This window comes from Sphaerodactylus townsendi, linkage group LG12 (assembly GCF_021028975.2).
Source record: "Sphaerodactylus townsendi isolate TG3544 linkage group LG12, MPM_Stown_v2.3, whole genome shotgun sequence".
In the NCBI taxonomy this organism is placed as follows: domain Eukaryota; kingdom Metazoa; phylum Chordata; class Lepidosauria; order Squamata; family Sphaerodactylidae; genus Sphaerodactylus; species Sphaerodactylus townsendi.
This window is the reverse complement of record NC_059436.1, coordinates 56,802,239-56,823,237: the sequence shown is the minus strand read 5'-3', so window position 1 is coordinate 56,823,237 and position 20,999 is coordinate 56,802,239. Positions and strand designations below refer to the sequence as shown.

The 20,999-nt window shown below is 50.6% G+C and overlaps 1 protein-coding gene across 2 annotated transcripts in view; it reads left to right on the top strand.

Annotated features, from left to right (window-relative positions):
* The first annotated feature begins 4,958 nt into the window (after positions 1-4,958).
* The window catches only part of SLC2A6 (solute carrier family 2 member 6), a 43,519-nt gene continuing 27,478 nt past the window's right edge, over positions 4,959-20,999 (top strand). The window contains exons 1-4 of one of the 2 annotated variants that reach the window (XM_048513257.1): positions 4,959-5,312; positions 5,409-5,571; positions 9,667-9,873; positions 18,474-18,573. In XM_048513257.1, the coding sequence (XP_048369214.1) occupies positions 4,969-5,312; positions 5,409-5,571; positions 9,667-9,873; positions 18,474-18,573 (814 nt within the window). In that variant the 5' untranslated portion in view covers positions 4,959-4,968. The remainder of the gene's footprint in view (positions 5,313-5,408; positions 5,572-9,666; positions 9,874-18,473; positions 18,574-20,999) is intronic. The other variant, XM_048513258.1, reaches the window with a different exon arrangement.

Here is a 20,999-nt window from a genome sequence, read left to right as displayed (position 1 = left end):
ATCTCCCTCCCTTCCCTTTTCCTCTCCTTCTCTCCACTCTCCCTTAAACCTTTCCTCTCCTTTCTCCTCCTTTCTTTCCTCCCTCATTTTCCTCCTTCCCTTTATTCCATCCCCTCTGCCTTTCTTATGACCCTATCTCCCTCCCTCCATTTTCACATAACTCCTCTTCCCCCTCTTTACTACTTCCTTCCATTTTCCTTTTTTCCTTTCTTTTTTCCAAGCCTTTCCCTCCTTCCCTTCTTTGACTTTCTGATCAGAGGTCATAATGATGTTAAAGTATTGGCTTGGGGGTGAGAGGAGGAACCAAATTAACCCACTGTTGGTGCCCATCCCTGCTGGGTGACTGGCCCAAGGGGGATTTGAACCCAGGTCTTCCTGACCGTAAGACTGGGCTTGCAGATGTGAAAGCAGCCCACCCCACCACCCAGAGTTGTATTCTGAGGTCATACAGCAAGAACATTCCCAAGAGACAGCAGTGCAGCCTTGGCTTGAAGCTCTCCAAGGTGGTGGGCCACCGTTGTGTAGTGGTTAAGAGCAGGTGCGATCCAATCTGGAGCATCGGGTTTGATTCCCGTTCTGCCACTTGAGCTGTGGAGGCTTATAGCTTCTGGGTGACCTTGGGCGAGTCACAGCTCTCTCAGCCCCACCTACCTCACAAGGTGTTTGTTGGGGGGGAGGGAAAGAAGATTGTAAGCCCCTTTGATTTGTCAAATAGGCAGTGGAGGAGCTCCCACAGGCATGGATGTAGGTAAGGGGGGTTCTCGGGTTTAACCCCCCCATTCATGTCTGAACCCCTCTGTTTGTGGGTTTTTAAAACATGTTCAGTGCTTTTTCGGTTTTTGGCCTGCAGGGGGCGCATTGTTTGGGCTAGCAGCACCACACTTTCAGGGATTGTTTGGGGGACTCTCCTGATGATACTACCCAGGTTTGGTGACGTTTGGTTCAGGGGGTCCAAAGTTATGGACTCCCAAAAGGGTGCCCCATCCTTCATTGTTTCCAATGGGAGCTAATAGAAGATGGGGGCTACACCTTTGAGGATCCATAACTTTGGACCCCCTGAACCAAACTTCACCAAATCTGGGATGTATTATCAGGAGAGTCTCTTATTGATATCACCCAGGTTTTGTGAAGTTTGGTCCAGGGGGTCCAAAGCTATGGACTCCCAAAAGGGGTGCCACCATCCCCATTGTTTCCAGTGGGAGCTAACAGATGGGGACTACACTTTTGAGGGTCCATAATTTTGGATCCCCTGAACCAAAATTCACCAAACCTGGGTTGTATCATTAGGAGAGACTCCTAGAGATACCCTGAAAGTTTGGTGCTTCTAGCTTATCAATTGCACCCCTGACAGCAGGCACCCTGCCCCAAATTTTCCCAGATTCTCCTTTTAAATCCACCCCCTTCAGCATGGATTTAAAGGGAGAATCTGGGGTCCTCAGTTTAGAGGAAGAAGAAGAAGAGTTTGGATTTATATCCCCCTTTTCTCTCCTGTAGGAGACTCAAAGGGGCTTACAATCTCATTGCCCTTGCTCCCTCACAACAAACACCCTGTGAGGTGGATGGGGCTGAGAGAGCTCTGAAAAGCTGTGACTAGCTCAAGGTCACCCAGCTGGTGTGTGTGGGAGTGCACAGGCTAATCTGAATTCCCCAGATAAGCCTCCACAGCTCAAGTAACAGAGCAGGGAATCAAACCCGGTTCCTCCAGATACACATTGAAAGTGATGCTGTTTCATGGTGCGGGATAATCCACCCCAAAACAGCATCACTTTCAATGTTGTTTAACTAGGGACCCCAGATTCTCCCTTTAAGGTGGATTTAAAAGGAGAATTTGGGCTTTCTAGTTTAAACACCATGCTGTTGGGGGGTGGATTCCAGCATCACAGCGGCTGCCGGGGGGGGGGGGCACAAAGCTCAGATTTTGCACCAGGCTCCATTTTCCCTCTATGCCTCTGCCCAGAAGGGAGGGGCAGGGGAGGGGAGTCTGCCATCCCTGGCCTTGGAGAGCTGCTTTTATAAGCGCTAGGCCAGGGGCAGGGCTTGGGGAGGCGTGGCCATGCCCTAGGGGCGGGTGGGGTTGTGGCCCCATGCTGAAGGGGACAAATGATCTGGGGGCTCCCCGTGGGGGACGCAAAGTCAATTTGTCGTTATCCTTGCCTGCCCGTCTTAATTTCCCTTGTCCTCCTGGTCTTCCTTGCCTGCTCTGGCTGGCTCTCTGTTTCTCTCGATACTTTAAAAAAACTGCTCAGCTGGGTATTTGTGTCTCTACTATTGGTGAACTTCTCAAGTTATGGTGAGTCCCAATTTCATTTTACGGTTTCTCAGTATCCTCAGGACATCTGAAAATCACTATTTTATAATTTACCCTCGTCCCTTTCTGCCCCGTCCAAAAGGATTTTTCCTCCCACTCTCCCCCAGCACCCTCAGAGCCTGCATGCAAATGAGCCTTCTTCTCATTGGCTCATACTTTCAGTTTAGCCTCATGAAGGGGGGGAGGGGGGGAAACTGGCAAAAGGGCTGGGATGCAGCCAGCAGGGACAGTAGAGAAGAGATCATGCATGCTCTTCTGAAAATTGCACTGGTAAGTTTGAAAAGAAAGGTGACTTTCTACAGAGGCTTCATGAAGGGGCTAATCGAAACAAAAGCTAGTTTGTGGCTTTTACATGTTATCTTCAGCATAAGCACAGTATGATATCCTTGAATTGCATTTGCACAAGATCTTTAATCCATTGAATGTGAAAATAATCCCTTTATAGGTAACAGTTTAGCACTATAAAACTGCATTAGGCAAACAGCACACAGGCAGTATGAATTCTGGAGATTCAGAATCTGGAGTGTTTACAAAATAATCTGATAAAATGCTTGTACCCAGCCATGTACCCAGCCATGAAACTTTAACAATTGAACCTGCAAAGTTTGAATTAATAGTTTTGTTATATTATGCATAAACCATATAGTTTAAAATATATGCATATACATGTATGTGATGTAATTGTTACATACTTGATTCCACTTGAAAAAAATCTATTTTTAAACCTTCCAGTCTTTTCCCTTGCTATTTTAGTTGCCTGTGGCTATTTTGTTTTTGGTATAGCTTTTGGCATATAATTTTATAATACCATGTCTCTTAAAGTAAGTGCATAATGTAGTTTTTCACTATAGATGTGGAATGTGGTGGCTGGAGATCTCCTGGAATAACAAATGATTTCTAGGTACAGAGATCAGTTCACCAGGAGAAAATGGCAACTTTGTATGGTAGATTCTGCATTGCACTCCACTGAAGTCTGTCCTCTCTCTGAACCTCAGGTCTCACCTTGAAAATCTCCAGGTATTTCCCAGACTGGAGCAGGCAACCCTAGTTCTGCACAATGTAGGATGTTTTAATAATAACTCTATCTTCAATGTTTGTGATGTCTAAATTGTAAACAAAGGAGCCTACAAGAAAGAGCAGGGGACACAAACCTGTTCATAATTTCTCTGCATCTGGGATTGTAGAGAGTGATGTGTTGGAATGCTTGGCGTAAACTCCCCACAGTAAACTCCCTGAGGTTCAAAAAAAGGCATAAAGGCCAAAGTCTGATATTGCCTCTTGGCACTGGTATTCAGAGGTTTACTGCCCCTGAATGTGGAGGTTCTGCACAGTTTCAGCACTCAAGACAGATTTTTCAAGAGCAAGTCAAGAAAGTAGATTCTGAGTTGGTGCTCAAGCAGCCCACAGCAGCATCTGGCCTTGGCTACCCAGGCTGATGAATGCTCACCACATGTTCAAAATAATACATAAGCCCCCCCACCCCTCTCTGGGAAGAACCTTTGGGTCATCCAGGGGTTACTTTGGGCTGCACCCTTAGCAATTAGAGGACGAATCTGCAGTGCTTGGAGTTCTTGTAGATACAAGTGTGAAATAGGCATTCAGAGAAAGAGATGCAAATTCAGGCTTGCTTGTACTGTGGCTTATTTGGGCATGTTTAGTACTAATCCAAATTGGCTATTATTTCTGGCAATGCTTGGGAGAAATGCAAAGGAATGAGTGGAGGGTAATAAAACATTATTCACAGCAGTAATAAAACATTTTGAAAGCATTTTGAAAATGTTGTCAATTTTTTTAACCTCTGCTGTGTGCCATGGCCCATTGCTGTGTTCAGATTTGTGAGTTGAGAAATGTTCTATAATATGATGGTGGCTTTTAGATGAGCTGGTGCAAAAAATTGTTCTTTGGTTGTAGTGGGGGAGGGTGGCTGCCCATATTGGCGGGGCGTAAAACTCAGATTTTGCCCCGGGCTCCATTTTCCTCTGCAAATAGGGGCTATAAATCCAAACTACTACTCCTCTTCTTCCAGATGTACTGTCTCTGACTATGGAAGTTCCATTTAGCCATGGATGGATTTCCCCTACAGTGGCCAACAGGTCTCTCTTTTAATCTGGCTGCCCGGGGTGCATTAAATGCTCTGTCATGACACGTAGGGAAAGTGAATTTCAGAAGTGACTCATAATGCCAATCACTTTTTCTTTCAACTTTACCAGAATGGACACTTTTGCAAATGGAAATTCCCGTGATTTGAACAGGCAGTTGGGGCTAGTGGTGCTTTCCACAGCAGCACTACAGCAAAATACGTCACTTTCCTTTTTTACTTTAATTCAGATTTATCCCCCACCCTACCCTGGTGATATAGGGGTTCAGGAGCAGTAAGCTCTGGACGATTGTGTGGGTTGGATGGATGAGGGAATGAGAGCCTGACAAGTTCCCCACTGCTTTTTGCCCTCAGCTTCTGTACGTCAAAGACACACTGCCCCCGTCGCTGGAGGTTCCATTCAGCCACCACTGCTGCTAGGTGGGGCTTCTAAGACAGCAGCTGCAATGAAGCCGGATGGGCTCCTCGGCAGCCAAGGGATGCTCAAGCTGTCGAGGGAGGGGGCTGGCAGGATGAGTGATTTACAGCCCCCTGTTGCTGGGGGGAGCTGCCCTTATGAGGGATGGGGAGTCGGGGTCGCCAGGGGGACCCGGGGGGGTGCAGGGAGGCCTGCCTGCTTGTGCTTGAGGTCTTTGAGGGTCCCTCCAGGCTGCCTCTCTCTCCCACGCGCCGGCCAGTCCCCACCCACTCCTGGCCGCCGCTTCCCCTTTCGCCCTCTGGGCCCCGCCCGGGCCGCGGCCCCCTCCTCCCGCCGCTTCCCCGCCTGCTGGCCGCCCGAAGCCCGCGCTGCCTGACCATGGAGCCTCGCAGCAGCCCCCGCGAGCCGCTCCTGCGCACGGAGCCCGGCGAGGACTACCAGGCCGTGGCGCACGCGGACCCTCGCCAGGTGGAGAAGGACTACTACCGGTAAGGACGCCCCCGGCCCCCTTGGGCGCCCCCGGCCCCCTTGGGCGCCCGCCTACCGTGTGGCTCTCCCTCCCTCCCTCCCCCCCTCCCCGGCAGGTCTCTCCGGAGCCGGCGGCTGTTCGTGGCGGCCTTGGCGGCCGTTCTGGGCAACTTCTCCTTCGGCTTCGCCCTGGTCTACCCGTCGCCCGTCATCCCGGCGCTGGAGCGGTCGCAAGTCCGCAGCCTGCAGCTCTCCGAGGCCGCCGCCTCCTGGTTCGGGGTGAGCTGGGCGGGGAGCAGGGGCCGAGAGACGTGGGTTCGAATCCCCGTCCTGCCATCATGGGAGCGGGCGGGGGGGGGGGGGGGCCGGGGCCGCTCTCTCGTCCCTAGCCTCACCTACCTCCCAGGGGTGTTGTGGGGAGGATCCACAGGAGGAGCTGCGTGGACTTTCGGCTGGGGCGGAAGGTCGAGGCGAAGGGGACAGGGGAGCGGCCATCCCGGGAGAGTTGGTTTGTATAGCCTTCCTTCCTCTCCCTTGGAGGAGTCTCCGAGCGAGCGGCTTACTTGCTCCTTTCCCTCCTTTCCCCACAACAGACACTCTGGGAGGCAGGCGGGCTAACAGAGTTCGGAGAGAACTGGGACTGGCCCAGGTCACCCAGCAGGCTTCATGTGGAGGAGCAAACTCCCTGCTGGGGATTTTAGAAAAGGAGTGAGATAAAACAGCCAGAGTGTTAATGCCCCTTCCGGGGCTGTGGGTTGTTGCTTTTTAAGAATGCTGTCTCACCACATCTGGTGACCATGTCTCAGAAGAGGCATGGCAGAGCTGGACAAAGGACAGAAGAGGGCAGCCCAGATGACCAGTGAGCATGTTGGTGGGAGCACCGGCGTTCCTGGGAGGAAAGGCTGGGCAGGCTGCAACTTTTTCAGCTTAGAAAAAAGACAGCTGAAGGAAAACTGGGGGTCACTCAATGAAGATGAGTTTGGTTTTATATCCCCCTTTCTCTCCTGTAAGGAGACTCAAAGGGGCTTACAATCTCCTTACCCCCCCACCCCACAACAAGCTCCCTGTGAGGTGGGTGGGACTGAGAGTTCCATAGAGCTGTGACTAGCCCAAGGTGACCCAGATGGCGTGTTTTGGGAGTGCACAGGCTAATCTGAATTCCCAAGATAAGCCTCTATAGCAGACCTGGGCATTATACGGCCCGCCGGATGACCCTGACTGGCCCCCCTGCCTTTTGGCCCTGCCCTCCACAATATTTTCTGTTTCTTATGCAGCCCCATGGAAAAAATAATTGCCCACCCCTGCTCTAAAGGTCAAATGGCAGAGCAGGGAATCAAACCTGGTTCTCTAGATTAGTGTGCACCTGCTCTTAATTACCACTGCTGCTCTTGGGAAACGGGTTCAGGGCAGACCAAAGGAAATGCTTCTTTCCCGAATTAGAAATCCAGCGGCAGCACTGAGGGCCAGGAGCACAAATGGCTCTGAAAAGGGCTGGGTGGCTTCATGGAAGAGAAGGCAGCCTGACGACTGGGCTGGGTGTGGAAGGCTCGGTCAGGCCCTTCCCCAGAATTCCCAGGGTGATTTGTCACTGCTGGCTTCTGCACAGCATCCCTGGGTTCCCAGCCAAGAACCAACGGGGCTGACCCTGTGTGGCTTCCCGGATCTAACAGGATCAGGCTAGCCAGCTCAGGGCCACTACTGTGCCAGCCAGGGTGGAGAGCCAGCGCAGCATGGTGGTTAACAGCAGGTGGACCCTCATCTGGAGAACTGGGTTTGATTCCCCACCCCTTCTCGTGAGTGGTGGACTCTTATCTGGCAAACTAGATTTGTTTCCCTGCTCCTACACAAGGCAGCTGTTGAAGGGAGAGAGAAATAAAGGGGCTTTGAGCCAGCTTGAGTCTCTTTGCAGGAGAGAAAGGGGATATAAATCCAAAGTCTCTCTCTTTGTGGTGAAAACAGGGAACCTCCATATTCAGGGGCAGCAAACATCTGAAGTCCGATGCTGGGAGGCAACAGAAGGGCCCTCCAGGGCAACTGGTTAGGCGGGATGGTGTGTCAAACAGGAGGCAGCTGCAAGTGGGCCACTGCTGGTACCCCCACAGCTGCCCTGTCCTACCAGGCCCCACCTACTCCTTTACTGGACCGCGTCCCTGGCCCTGCTGCGCCACCCATGACCTCAGGGTCTGAGGGTGCTTGCTGCCACCCAGCATCAGCATTTGCCCAGTGGGAGGGGAGTCTGACCTCCTTAGCAGGCTTGTTGTAAGGAGAAAATAAAAGCAACTTGGGTGTTGTGTGTTTTCCGGGTTGTATGGCTGTGTTCCAGTAGCATTTTCTCCTGATGTTTCACCTGCATCTGTGGCTGGCTGGTGAAACATCAGGAGAAAATGCTACTGGAACACAGCCATACAGCCCGGAAAACCCACAATACCCTAGTGATTCTGGCCGTGAAAGTCTTTGACAATACATAAAATCAACTTCTCAACCAGAGATTCAGGGAGGGGTACAGGCAGAATGAATGTCACGAGCACCTCTGTGCCAATGGGACCAGCGTGCCACTGGCCTTCGGGGGGGGGGGGGGGGGTCCTCCGGCTCAGTGGCAGAGCATCTGCGTGACATGCAGAACTTCCCAGGATCAGCTCCCTGCATTCCCAGGTGAGGGGGAACGCTTCTGCCTGGGACCCTGGACTGTATGGGCAGCCTCCTGTGACCAGAGACAGGTACAGGTGAGTCCCTTGCAGTCTGTTGTATCCACCTTTGAGATTGTTGTGAGCTCTAAGGCAGCATTTCTCAAACTTCTGACAGCTGAGGTGTGCTCCTGAATCAAAGCAGAAGCCCCCCTTTCATTGTTACAATCAAGAAGGTCTATCTGTGCAGCACAAAGAAGTAAGAACTCCCTGCCTTTGGAGAAGTGTGCTCAGTAAGACACCCTGACCTGGGGCTGTTTCCTGGTTGGAAGGGGACGCACTGAGAGCAGTGACTTATGCAGAGAAGCAACCATAATTCTGCTGCCTATCTGTATTATTTGTGATTGAATTATTCATCTGTGTTCAGTGCAGAGATGAGGTGGAATTACCCATTCCCAGTAGAGGCTATTGGGACCAGACTGGTGTCAAGCCATACCAAGGACTCAGGCAGAGAGGCTGCCTCCTCCGGGAGTGAGCTTTCTGGCCTCCAAGGTGCCTTTAATTAGTATATGAAATCTCTTACAGCACACAGGCCGCTCCCAGTTTCTCAGTTCTGGTGTGTTCCTGTTACAGAGAATGAGGAAGATGTCCATGGCTGAGCTAGAAGAAAAATAAAGAAATAAATCACATGGGATGTCTATCACATTTCTTCTGAGACCTCAAAAAGGCATATAGTCTGAGGCTTTACAAGTATGCAAATATATTTAAATGTAATGTTGGCAGTTATGTTTATTCTCCCTGATATGTACTGCTGTTACTTGAGGACTCAAATAATAAACACAGTCCTAATTCTCCTGAAGAATGCAGCCAGTCAGGGGCATACGGGGGGTGGGATGGTGTCTGGGGCAACTCCTGCTCTGAGCGCCCATCCCCGCACCCTCCCTCTCCAGCCCCACTTACTTTAGCCAGCAGCGGTGGTCCCTGGCAGGACCGGGCTGGGAGCCTGCCACGGGCTGTCCCTTGGCCTGACCCTGCCAGCTGAAGGAGCAACCTGGTGGGGCAGGGCCAAGGAGCGCCTGGCGGGCCTGCAGCAGATTCCTGGCCTGGCTGCTCCTTCAGACCCCCCATGTGATCTAATGGGGGATGCCCAGGGTCAATGGACCCCCCATATCCCCAGCAGATACGCCACTGCAGCCAGTCATTGCTTTTTGCCTGGAAGGGCCTCCCCCCCCCCCCCCCCCCCCAAAAATCCTCACTTCTATCACCAGCTTCTGTGATTCACTACGAGAGCCAGTGTGGTGTAGTGGTTAAGAGCAGGTGCACTCTAATCTGGAGAACCAGGTTTGATTCCCTGCTCTGCCACCTGACCTGTGGAGGCTTATCTGGTGAACTAGATTAGCTTGTGCACTCCAACACGCCAGCTGGGTGACCTTGGGCTAGTCACGGTTCTTTGGAGCTCTTTCAGCCCCACCTACCTCACAGGGTGTTGTGAGGGGGGAAGGGCAAGGAGTTAGTAAGCCCCTTTCTCCTTCAGGGGGGATATAAATCCAACTCTTCTTACATGGTTCACCATAGAGTTGTGAGGAAGAGAACTAGAAACATGATTTTTTAAAAACGGAAGCTAAGATTCTCAGGGGGCTGAATTCAACACTTGATGGTGACATTTCCATCTCTTGGCCTCCTACTGGAGCAGATGCTTAAAATTCCGGTCTGTCCTCCCAGGTGCTATCCCATTTCATCTCTGTTGCAGTCTGTCTTCACCTTGGGAGTTGCTGCAGGTGGTTTGGGCACCATGTACTTCAATGATTGCTGGGGCCGCAAGCTGAGCATCATGACCTCTGCTGTCCCTTCCGCCTTCGGATACCTCCTGATGGGCAGCGCACAAGAAGTCTGGATGCTGCTGGTGGGCAGGCTGTTGACGGGCTTTGCAGGCGGCGTGACATCTGCCTCCATACCTGTAAGGAAGCTTCAGACCAACTTTGTTCTTGGTCTCTCTATTCAGGGACAGGTATTTTCCCCCAAGTTGATGCTGTCGAGAAGGGAGGGCTTTTTTAATTGCTTCCCCACACAGGAGGGTGCATTGGTGTGCCTTCCGAGGTTTCCTTGGTTTTTCTCCCATCCTTCTCAAAACTGCCTGGCTCCCGTGTTTGGGGAAAGATGACAGAAGAGTCTGGGTGGCTGCTGTGTGGGTGGGAAGGTCTGGAATTTCCCAATGCTGCCCCCCACATCAGTCATTTCCTTTCCCTACCTCAGAGACATTTCCCCCCTTTTTTATTTAGTTGGTGATTTAATATCCTTACATTAGAATCATAGAGTTGGAAGAGACCCCAAGGGCCATCAAATCCAACCCCCTGCCATTCAGGAACTCACAATCAAAGCACTCCCGACATATGTTCATCCAGCCTCTGTTTAAAAACCTCCAAAGAAGGAGACTCCACCACTCTCTGAGGCAGTGAATTCCAATGTCGAACAGCCCTGATAGTCAGAAAGTTCTTCCTGATGTTTAGGTGGAATCTCTTTTCCTTCACCTTGAATCCATTACTCCGTGTCTTAGTCTCTGAGGCAGAAGAAACAAGCTTGCTCTCTCTCCAAACTTCACATACACGCTACAGGGGTCAGTGCTATCAGTCACAGACTAGGAAAGGGATTTGGGCGTCTTAGTTGATAGTTCCATGGGAATGTCAACTCAATGCATGGCAGCTGTGAAAAAGGCAAACTCTATGCTGGGGATAATTAGGAAAGGAATTGATAATAAAACTGCAAAGATTGTCATGCGCTTATATAAAGCAGTGGTGCGACCGCACTTGGAGTACTGTGTTTAGTTCTGGTCGCCACATCTCAAAAAGGATATCGAAGAGATAGAAAAAGTGCAGAGAAGGGCAACGAGGATGATTGAGGGACTGGAGCACCTTCCTCATGAGGAGAGGCTGCAATGTTTGGGACTCTTTAGTTTGGAGAGGAGACGTCTGAGGGGGGATATGATTGAAATCTATAAAATTATGCATGGGATAGAAAATGTTGACAGAGAGAAATCTTTCTCTCTTTCTCACAATACTAGAACCAGGGGGCATTCATTGAAAATGCTGGGGGGAAGAATTAGGACTAATAAAAGGAAACACTTCTTCACGCAACATGTGATTGGTGTTTGGAATATGCTGCCACAGGAGGTGGTGATGGCCACTAACCTGGATAGCTTTAAAAAGGGCTTGGACAAATTTATGGAGGAGAAGTCGATTTATGGCTCCCAATCTTGATCCTCCTTGATCTGAGATTGCAAATGCCTTAGCAGACCAGGTGCTCGGGAGCAACAGCCGCAGAAGGCCATTGCTTTCGCATCCTGCATGTGAGCTCCCAATGGCACCTGGTGGGCCACTGCGAGTAGCAGAGAGCTGGACTAGATGGACTCTGGTCTGATCCAGCTGGCTTGTTCTTATGTTCTTATGTTCTCTTTGACATAACATCCCTTCAAATATTGAAACATAGCTATTATGTCCCCCACTTAACCTTCACTTCTCCAAACTGAACATTCCCAGCTCCCCAAGTCTCTCTTCGTAGGGCGTGGATTCCAGACCCTTTAACATTTTTGTTGCCTTCCTCTGGACCCATTCCACCTTGTCAATATCATTCTTGAATTGCGGTGCCCAGAACTGAACACAATATTCCAGGTGAGGTCTGACCAGTGCAGAATAGAGAGGTACAATTACATATCTCAATCTAGACACTATACTCCTATTGATACAGCTCAGAATCAGATTGGCTTTCTTGGCTGCCGCATCACACTGCTGACTCATGTTCAGTTTGAGGTCTACTCAGACTCCCAGATCCCTTTCGCATGTAGTGTTGTCAAACCAGGTGTCACCCATCCTATATCTGTGCATTACATTTTTTCTGCCTAAGTGAAGAATTTTACATTTATCTCTGTTGAAATTCATTTTGTTTGTTTGGGCCCAGCTCTCTAATCTGTCCAGGTCATTTTGAATTCTGACTGTCTTCTGGAGTATTAGCTACCCCTCCTAATTTGGTATCATCTGCAAATTTGATTAACATTCTCTCTATACATCATCATACCAAAATGATTCTCTGAATTCTCAGCTTCACTTTTTAAAAAGGAAGATCAGTTTCTAGCCCTTTTTCCTGTGGAGACATATGAGAGAAAGTGTATCGCCTGATACATATTTTAGTATAACAGTACATCAGTATAGTACTATTAAATCACTAATTGTTGAAAAAACCTAGTCGGTCAACATGCTGTGCATAAGCTCTAATGTACCATTTTAGCAGCCACAGGAAAACTTCCTTTTGCAGTTCGAGAGTATGGTGCCCTGGTCAACCTTCTGGCTGCCAAGTTGGGCAGGTCTGCTGTGGACAGCTTCTCTGTGGGTTGTTGCCCTAAGACATGGGTGTCCAACTCTGGTGCCCCTAATGTTCATGGACCATGATTCCCATCAGCCCCTGCCAGCATGGCCAATTGGCACCAGAGTTGGACACCCCTGCTCTAAGAGGAGGGAGATGGCCAGGAAGGAGGTCTGCCCTGAACCCCAACAGTGCCGATGATGCTGCAGGGTCCACTTGGTCCGGGACACGTCATCCCAGGGGAGCCACGTATCTTGCTGATGGTGGGCTGGCCCCTTGGCATTCAGTCAGCCAACCACCACAGCTGAATGCCCTCCTGCCTGCTCTGGAATACAGGCAGGTTTTCCCTCTCAGATTCAAAGAGAGATCACACCAGTGTCAAACCACCATTTTCGAACAACCACTAAGAGTTTAAAACCCAAAAGCATTAAATTCCAAGACAGCAGGGCCATTTTCACACGGCCGCGGGGGGGGGGGGGGGGGTCGGCATAAACGACGCTTACGCACCCCCCGGGACCGTTTGCACGGACGGTCCTGGTAGGGGCAGGGAAGACAGCGCAGCCTGCGCAGAGGCCGCACTGTCCCCCAAATGCCTTACCGTCCCCTCTAGCCTTCCGGCATGTTGCACAGGCCAGGGGACACACCACCCCTGCCCAGCGTGACAGCTCTGGAGTCGCAGGGGGGGGGGCGTGTCCCCTGGCCTGTGCGATGCGCCGGAAGGCCGGAGGGGTTGGTAAGGTGTTCGGGAAAGGGGAGGGAATGGCGTCTTCCAGCCGCTGCCGTTCGCATGGCAGCGTTTGAAAGACACTGCTTCCGAAAAACCTTGCTCAGGGAGCGAGGTTTGGAAGCAGCATCTTTGCGCTGCTCGGGGGTTGCGAGGCCGCCGGTGCTGCCCAGGGACGCTGTTTTTAGCGTCCCTGGGGTGCTCTTTACTGCCCGTGCGGAAAGGGCCCAACTGTCAAGGAAAGGCTAAAATCCAGGAACAGTTTTTAAAAAGCTTCTAAGTCACCAATCTTTGGGGGAGAAAGGGAATGTTTGGCCAGTCTCTCAAAGACCACCAGGCGGAGTTCTTTGGAGAGGGAGCCACCACCAAAAGACCCTGCCCTGCTCTTTTCCAGATTCAATGGTCTCTCTGAAGGAGGGCCTTAGCTGTGTTCTGAATTGCTGAGGCAAAGAGGACCTCAAACTCAGGGCAGGCTTTCGAGCTCAAGGTCAGCACTTTAAAGCCTGGAAACTAACTGAAGCTAATGGAACAGGTGCATGATGTGCTGTGCTGCTGGCACCTGCCTTCTGAGTTGGGTTCTAAGTAGGATTGCTAACTCCAGAAGAAATTTGGGGGTGGAGCTTGAGCAGGGGGGTTGTGAATTAATCAGAATGTATTTTAATCCAAAGGGTTGATAAAGCCATTTGACATTGATATTTGACATTGTGGACAACGAGTGCTGTCCCCTCATTTATTCACTCTTGTACACAACGGAACAGTTTTCATTCTTTTTTCTAATGCAAAAGTTGTCACCCTAGAGAAATGCCTCATAGACTGTAATGGAAATGGAAAATGGTGGAGTTCCATAAAAATACCAGAAGTTCAGGTTTTAGGTGCCACAATTACCCCCCACCCCATTTCAGTGAGCAGTTCTGCCATTTTTCCCCCAGGATCTTTCTTAATGCCCCACTCCCACCCACACATTCAGTTGTACTTGGGCTAGAAGTTCTTAATTGGTAAAGAAGCTTGCAGTAATTAGACATTTTTAATCAAAGGAAAAGGTAAGTAGAACTCGGAATATGGCACACTGGGAATTTCACCCTGCTTCCCTGAAGCCTAGCCTAGCCCTCTTAACCACTGCACCACACTACCAAGTTTCACTTGAACTTGCTTTTAAAGCATAGTGGAGTGTTCAGAGGATGTGAGCTTTCAGAAGGGCCTGTTTGGCTTACCACACCAACGCACATAGGGTTAACTAGTGGTGAATGAAGCAGAGGGCTTGGGGGGGTGGAATGTGAAAGGTTTTGATTCGAGATGAAGGGCCTTGGGTTGCTACAGGGTGGCCAATTCCAAGTGGGGCTGGGCATCTCCCCTCGAATTGCAACTGATCTCCAGACTGGTTTTCTCCTGGTGAAAATGGCTGCTTCAGAGGATGGGTTCCACAACACTGTATCCTACTGAGTCCCCTTCCCTGGGCTTCATCCCCCAAATCTCCAGATCTTTCCCAGTCCAGAACTGGCAAGCCTTGCTCGCATGAGCCTCTGTTCTCTCCATCTGCTGGATCCCCCTCCCACTTACCAAGCCCCCCCACCCCCCATCACTAAAAACCCTGGCCAGCCAAAGTCACCCCTGTGGCAAGTCAACAGCTTGTTGATCCTAGTGCTGCCCAAAGGTTTCCTAAGTGGCGCCTAGTCATTCAGCTCCTCGCTTCTCAGTCTTTCCAGAATCAAAAGCAAAGGAAGGTGGAGAAGGGGCTTTCCACCCCCACCCCACAATTTTATTTTATTTTTGGTTTGGCAGCCTGTGATTCTGGGCAGGGCTAGGGAAGTGTTCTCTGCCTTTGCCACATTCTTCCTTCCTCCTCTGTTTACTGAATTCTGTTGAGCAATATCTAAAATGGGGAAGGTCCTGAAATGACCTGGGCTTCAGCTCTCGTTGTTTCCTCAAAGTACTCTGGTTGATGCCCACTTCCTCGCCCAGAGCCTGGCATGCTCCCAGCAGCCATCGGAAGGGGTCAAGGTCACCCACAAACAGGGGTGTACCGGGGAAAAATGGCACCTGGGGCAACACCTGCTCCAGGCGCCCCCCCACACACAGTCCACTTACCTTATCCGACAGCAATGGTCCTGGGAAGCCTGGCTGGGCCAGGAAGAGAGGAGCACTGTGGGCTTGCAGCATACCCCTCAGCCCGGCCCTGCCAGGCTGCCCAGGACCACTGCCATTGGCTAAGGTAAGCGGGGCACGGGGGCGACACTGACTAAATGACTGGCACCCGTGCACATGTGACCCCACATGTCCCTGTGGCCGGTGTGCCCCGGCCCACAAAGCACTCTGGCCCATGGAGGAAACAAAAAAACCCAGGTCTTGCCAGTTTTCTGATATGCTGCTGGTCAAGCTGGGGGAATGAGCCATCTTCTGTCTGGGTAAAAAATTATTGAACTGTAGATTCAAAGGGACCTAATCCTGAATCAGACAATCAGTCCATCAAAGCCACTCTCCCTTTCTCAGACTGGCCGTGGCTCACATCACCTGCAGCCTGGTCCTTTTCCACTGGAGATGCTGGGAATGGAACTTGGGACATTCTGCATAGAAAGCAGAGGCTCTTCCTCTGAGCCACAGAGCATCCCCAGAGAGGGCAGTTTGCATCTGATTGAAGCAGGGGCGTACCAGCCACAGGGACTTGTGGGGTCACAAGTCCCCAGGCGCCGGCCGTTTAGTCATTGGGGTGCAAAATCAACCCCACGCCCCACTTAGGGGCAGCCCACAGCAGGCTCTCACTGGCTAAGTTAAGTGGGGCGTGGGGGTGGGGGCCCAGAGCTGGTGTTGCCCCAGTCGCCATTTGGCCCCCCACGCCTCTGTTTGGGCGATTCCGCACACGAGTAAAATAGGTTCGACCCAGTTCCCTGAGAAGGGTACTAACCTAGGTTGAAGCCATTGTTGTTTCCCATTGCAACCAGCTTGATCCCAGCTCAGAGGGCGGGATCATCCTGTGCCTCTTTGCCGCTCCGTTCCGATTGGCTACTGTTCTATGGCCATGTTCCGTCTATCCCCACACATGTTATTAAAAAACTGCCACAGGAATGGGGGGACGAAGATGGCGTTTTTTGATTGGCCACTTACATTGGTACGTGGAAATTGTGCTCCGTTTGTGCGACCAGCCATCGCTTTGAACACAAGAAAGAAGGGGGCGGGGGGGAAATTAGGTGTGATTTTCGCCGTGGCGGTTCTCCAGCTGTACGCATGCTGTGATTGGCTGAATGGGGGACTCCTGGCACCAGAGATTCTGCACTTTACTGGAATCGAGCTGAGTTCGAGCGTGGTCCCCTGAAAAAGTAGTCGTTCCCAACTGGAGTCAGAAATTTGACCATTACATGGGGCGAAGCTGGTACAAAACCACGTCGATCCCAGTGGTTGTGCGGAGCACTTAGGTTGAACGCAGCTCGAACTTAGGTCGGTAACGCAAGTGCGGAATCGACCTTAGAGTGTTATAACTTTCCATTGCTATTTGCCATTGTGAATGCCTCTTCATTCATACTGTCAATGGGAGCTCCTTTGCTATGTTGAAGTAACCATTGTTAATGTTTAAATATTGACATTAATTTAAAGTAAAAGAGTACTGATTTTTTTAAAAAAAATGGCCACTACTTTTCAAAACCGAGTTTTCAAGATGATGCATCAAAAATGCATTAAGCCATTGGAATGGCAAGAAGTTCTTAAAGACGAATGGAAATGCAACCCAAGAACAAAACATCCAAAAGTCCACCTGGAAGTGAAAGTCTTTATGATGCCATTGAGCTGCAGCCGACTCCTGGACCCCCCAGTCTTTGCCTCCAAAAGGCTCAGGCCGGAGGGCTCTGGGAAAAGATGTGTGTATTTTTAAATATGAAGTATTTTCTCCATTTATATGTCAATGACAAAGCTGGGAGTCTATTTTCAAATAGGAAAAAGGAGCAGAAGCCAGAAAGGTTAGCCCCACCCCCACCCCGCCTTCTTTCCAAGAGGCACATCGAGGCTGCACAAACCTGCAAGTTTGCCTTTTCCACAGGGAATGAGGGGCATAATCTTCATCCAGTCTGCTTGAGCCCTTGGAAGAAAGCTCAACAGAATAGGAGCCACAAAGTCTTGCCCATCTAATTGGAGAGGGAAAGTTTTCTGAGCATGTGCAGATGGGCATTCCTACGTTCAAGACTGGTTTCATGTGTGTGCTTGTAAGATAGAGAATTTCTAAGTGCTTAATTATCAGTGTCTAGAAGCACAATGTGCCATATCTGAATGTATGATAGAAAGCCCAGGAGGACGGGGATGAGGTGGGGTGCTGAGGCCTGGCAGAAGAATCCCAGTGGTGTGAAACGTTTGTGGGGAGGATAACTTCAGTCATGTACAGGCTGCCTCTTGCTTGTGCGCACACACAGGAAATGCCCTGGCTTCCAGATTGCCATTGTTCAGCGATGGTCAGTGTTTGCAGACCTTCTCTGAGGCCAGACCCTTGGCTGCAGGACAGAGGAAGTGCTCCCAGGATCAGACCAAAGCCCATTTAGTCTTAGAGGCCCAGCAGGCAGCAGCTGGCCAGTGGCCCACCAGACCAGACGAGACCATCTGTTTGATCCTGTCATTTGGAATAGGGAGGTGGTCTGGCAGATGGAAGATCAGCATGATATCAAAGCTGCCCTGAATGTGGGAGACGTTTGTCTTCGCATCCTCAAGCTAAGCATGTAGAGCCAGGCGACGAGGCAGGGGGACCCTGCAGAACCCAGCCAACCAGGGGGTGGAGCTTGCCAACTCCAGGCTGCGGGTGCCTAGGGTGTGTCGATTTTGAGGAAGGGAGGAAGCTCTTTGGGGATGAGATTCCCTTCCCCATCGTGCCATTTCTCCCCCAAGGGAGCAGCTCTCTGTAGTCCTGAGATCTGTTAGAATCCCAGCGTGAGACCCCAGTCCCAGAATAAAGCGACCTGTAGTTTTCTTTAAAAACGTAAGACTTTATTGAGGACTGATGCGTGCGAGGGATAGACGAATTCTGAGGAATATAGAAAGAACACCACCTTAAATCCCAGCTGCCCTAGCCGGGCCCAAGAGCCACAGTTACAGTAAGATAACAAAGGAAAGAATACCAACATTCAGATACGAAGTTAACATTACAAAAGACAGGGCTTGGCCACACCTTGGAGAGCTGTGGCTGCATTTTAGCTTTTGTTTCCTGGAAGGCTAGCAGGGGGAGGGGGGGATGAGCCAAGGGGCCCATCCTGTCACCCAGGTCCTGCCTGGAGCTCAGCTATTCTAGTAGAAATCTGGCATGTTGGGGAGAGGCCGAAGTAGATCTGGACGGCTGTAGCGGTAGAGTTGTTTGGGAAGCTGGCTTGTACCAGCTTTTCAGATTCTGGTTCTCAGGGGCAACATGATTTTGCTGGTCAGGTAGCTAAAATACCAGCTGGCTGGCCAGCATAGGAGCCAAGCCTTCGGGTGTCTCCCCAGCCTCACCTCTTATCTGCCTTCTGTGCTTCCAGGTCTACATTTCCGAAATCTCTTACCCAGGGATCCGAGGAGCTCTGGGTTCCTGTCCTCAGATCATGGCTGTCTTGGGAGCCCTCACCCTCTACTCTTTAGGCAAGTATTTTGTGTGAGTAGGAACAAGGCTGGCAGTCTTGAGATCCCTCAGTTGAGGTGCAGCAGTCTTTGACATGTTATTCTCCTCGCCTTTCTCCTCCCCCCACCCCAGAGCACCACTTCTCGCCTCCTCCATTCCTATCCGGGTAAGACCAGCCCAGTCCCTCCTGAGATGGCTTTCTCTTCGCCTGATTCCCTGGGCTGTTGTCTTGTTTGGAGGAAAGTGGTCACTGCATCTGCTTTTATAAAAGTCCCTCCTTTTAATCCCTTTGGGCAAAGAGCCAATAGCATCCAGACTACAGCATGCAAATAAACATCAGTTGGCTGAAATGTGCTGCAAACTGAGCAGATCTGTGCAAGAAACACCAAAAGGAGACAGGCACAGTGAGAGCCACCTGTCCTGTGTGCCAAACTCAATATCATGGTGCCCGTGGGTTTGACGGCCATTATTTTAAAGAAGGATTTGGCAATTTATTTAAGAATTCAGTTGGACCAGTTGATCTTGCCTCCCCACCCCACCCTGCCCAGCTTTCCAAGTGCCAAAACATCCTCCCTAAAGGGCTTTCTAGGCCCTTGGAAATGTGCACGGGTGGGAAACCAGATCACCTGGTCCTGCTGCACCTTGGGTCTCGTGGCCTTTTCAGATGGCAAATTATTTTCTAAAATGGTGTCACTGTCCACAGGTTGGACCCGTGGATGCTGTAACATCTGGTCTGGACCTGTGTGTGCCACTGCAGAGGGGAAGGCCTGTGGCTTGGGGGTAGAAGGTGCAGAAGGTCCCAAGCTCAATCCCCGACATCTCCTGTTAAAAGGAATCAGACTGTAGGTGATGAAAAACATCCCTGCCTGGAAGCCTGGAGAGCAAGTGCCAGTCCGAGTAGATCAGACTGGCCTTGATGAACCCCGATTCATTGCAAGACAGCTCCATGTGTGCACGGGGAGCGCTTGTGGCTCAGTGGCGCAGCACCTGCTTGGCACACTGAACGTCCCAAGTCCAGTCTCCGGCATCTCCAGGTAAAGGATCAGGCTGCAGGCGACATAAAAGGCCTCAGCCTGAGACCCCGGAGTACTGACCTGGATGAGAAGTCTGATTCATGATAAGGCAGGTTCATATGTGTGTGCTGTTTGCTCTCCCACTCAAACATAATGTGCCATGAATATCATTGCTACTCTCAGCCCCCACCCCATTCTTTGCTAAGGAGATGGGGGCACCAAACTGCACCAAACTTGGTGGGTCCCATCAGGACAGTCTCCATATGATACCCTGAAGTTTTGGTGCCAATACATCAAAAAATGCGCCCCCTGCAGGAACATCCCAGAAATTTGCCCAAGAATCTTTGTTCTGCATTGAGTTTTCTGCATTGCTGTCAATGGGGGTTGCAGGCTGGGGGCACATTTCTGAAGGCACAGTCTCAAAACTTTCAGGGTCTCATCAGGAGACTGCCCTAATGATACCCCCCAGGTTTGGTGCAGTTTGGTTCAGGGGGGCACCCCATTTGGGAGTCCATAACTTTGGACCACAGGCATAGCTACCATGGGGACAAGTGCCCTGGGCGCCACCTTGTGGCGGGAGCAAAAATTGCAGGTTCATTTGTGGCTTTCTGTATTTTTACTTTTTTTCAATTTTGGCCTGCAGGGGATGCAATTTTAGGCTAGTGGCACCAAAATTTCAGGCTATTGTCTGGTGACTCTCCTGATGAAACCAGCCAAGTTTGGTGAAGTTTGGTTCAGGGGGTCCAAAGTTATGGACCCCAAAGGGGGTGACCCCATCCTCCATTGTTTCCAATGGGAGCTAATAGTAGATGGGGCTATCATTTTGAGGGTCCATAACTTTGGACCCTCTGAATCAAACTTCACTAAACCTAGGTGGTATCATAAGGATAGTCTCCTGCTGATACCACCTAGGTTTGGTGAAGATTGGTTCAGGGGGTCCAAAGTTATGGACCCCCAAAAGGGGTGCTCCATCCCCCATTGTTTCCAATGGGAGCTAATGGTAGATGGGGCTACCCTTTTGAAGGTCCATAACTTTGGACCCCCTGAACCAAACTTCACTAAACCTGGGTGGTATAATCAGGATAGTCTCCTAAAGATAGCCTAAAATTTTGGTAATGTTAGCTTAAACATTGCTCTCCTGACAGGCACCCTCAAATTTTCCCCGGGTTCTCTCTTTAAATCCACCCCCTTTGGAGTGGATTTAAAGGGAGAATCTGGGCTCCCTTGATTAAAAAAAAATTGAAAGTATTGTTGAAGGCTTTCACAACCAGGTTCAACTGGTTGTTGTGGGTTTTACAGGCTGTGTTGCCGTGGTCTGGTAGATATTGTTCCTAACGTTTCACCTGCATCTGTGGCTGGCATCTTCAGAGGTGTATCACAGAGAGAAGTCTGTTATAAGAGAAGGCTGGACACAGTGTATAACAGACTTCTCT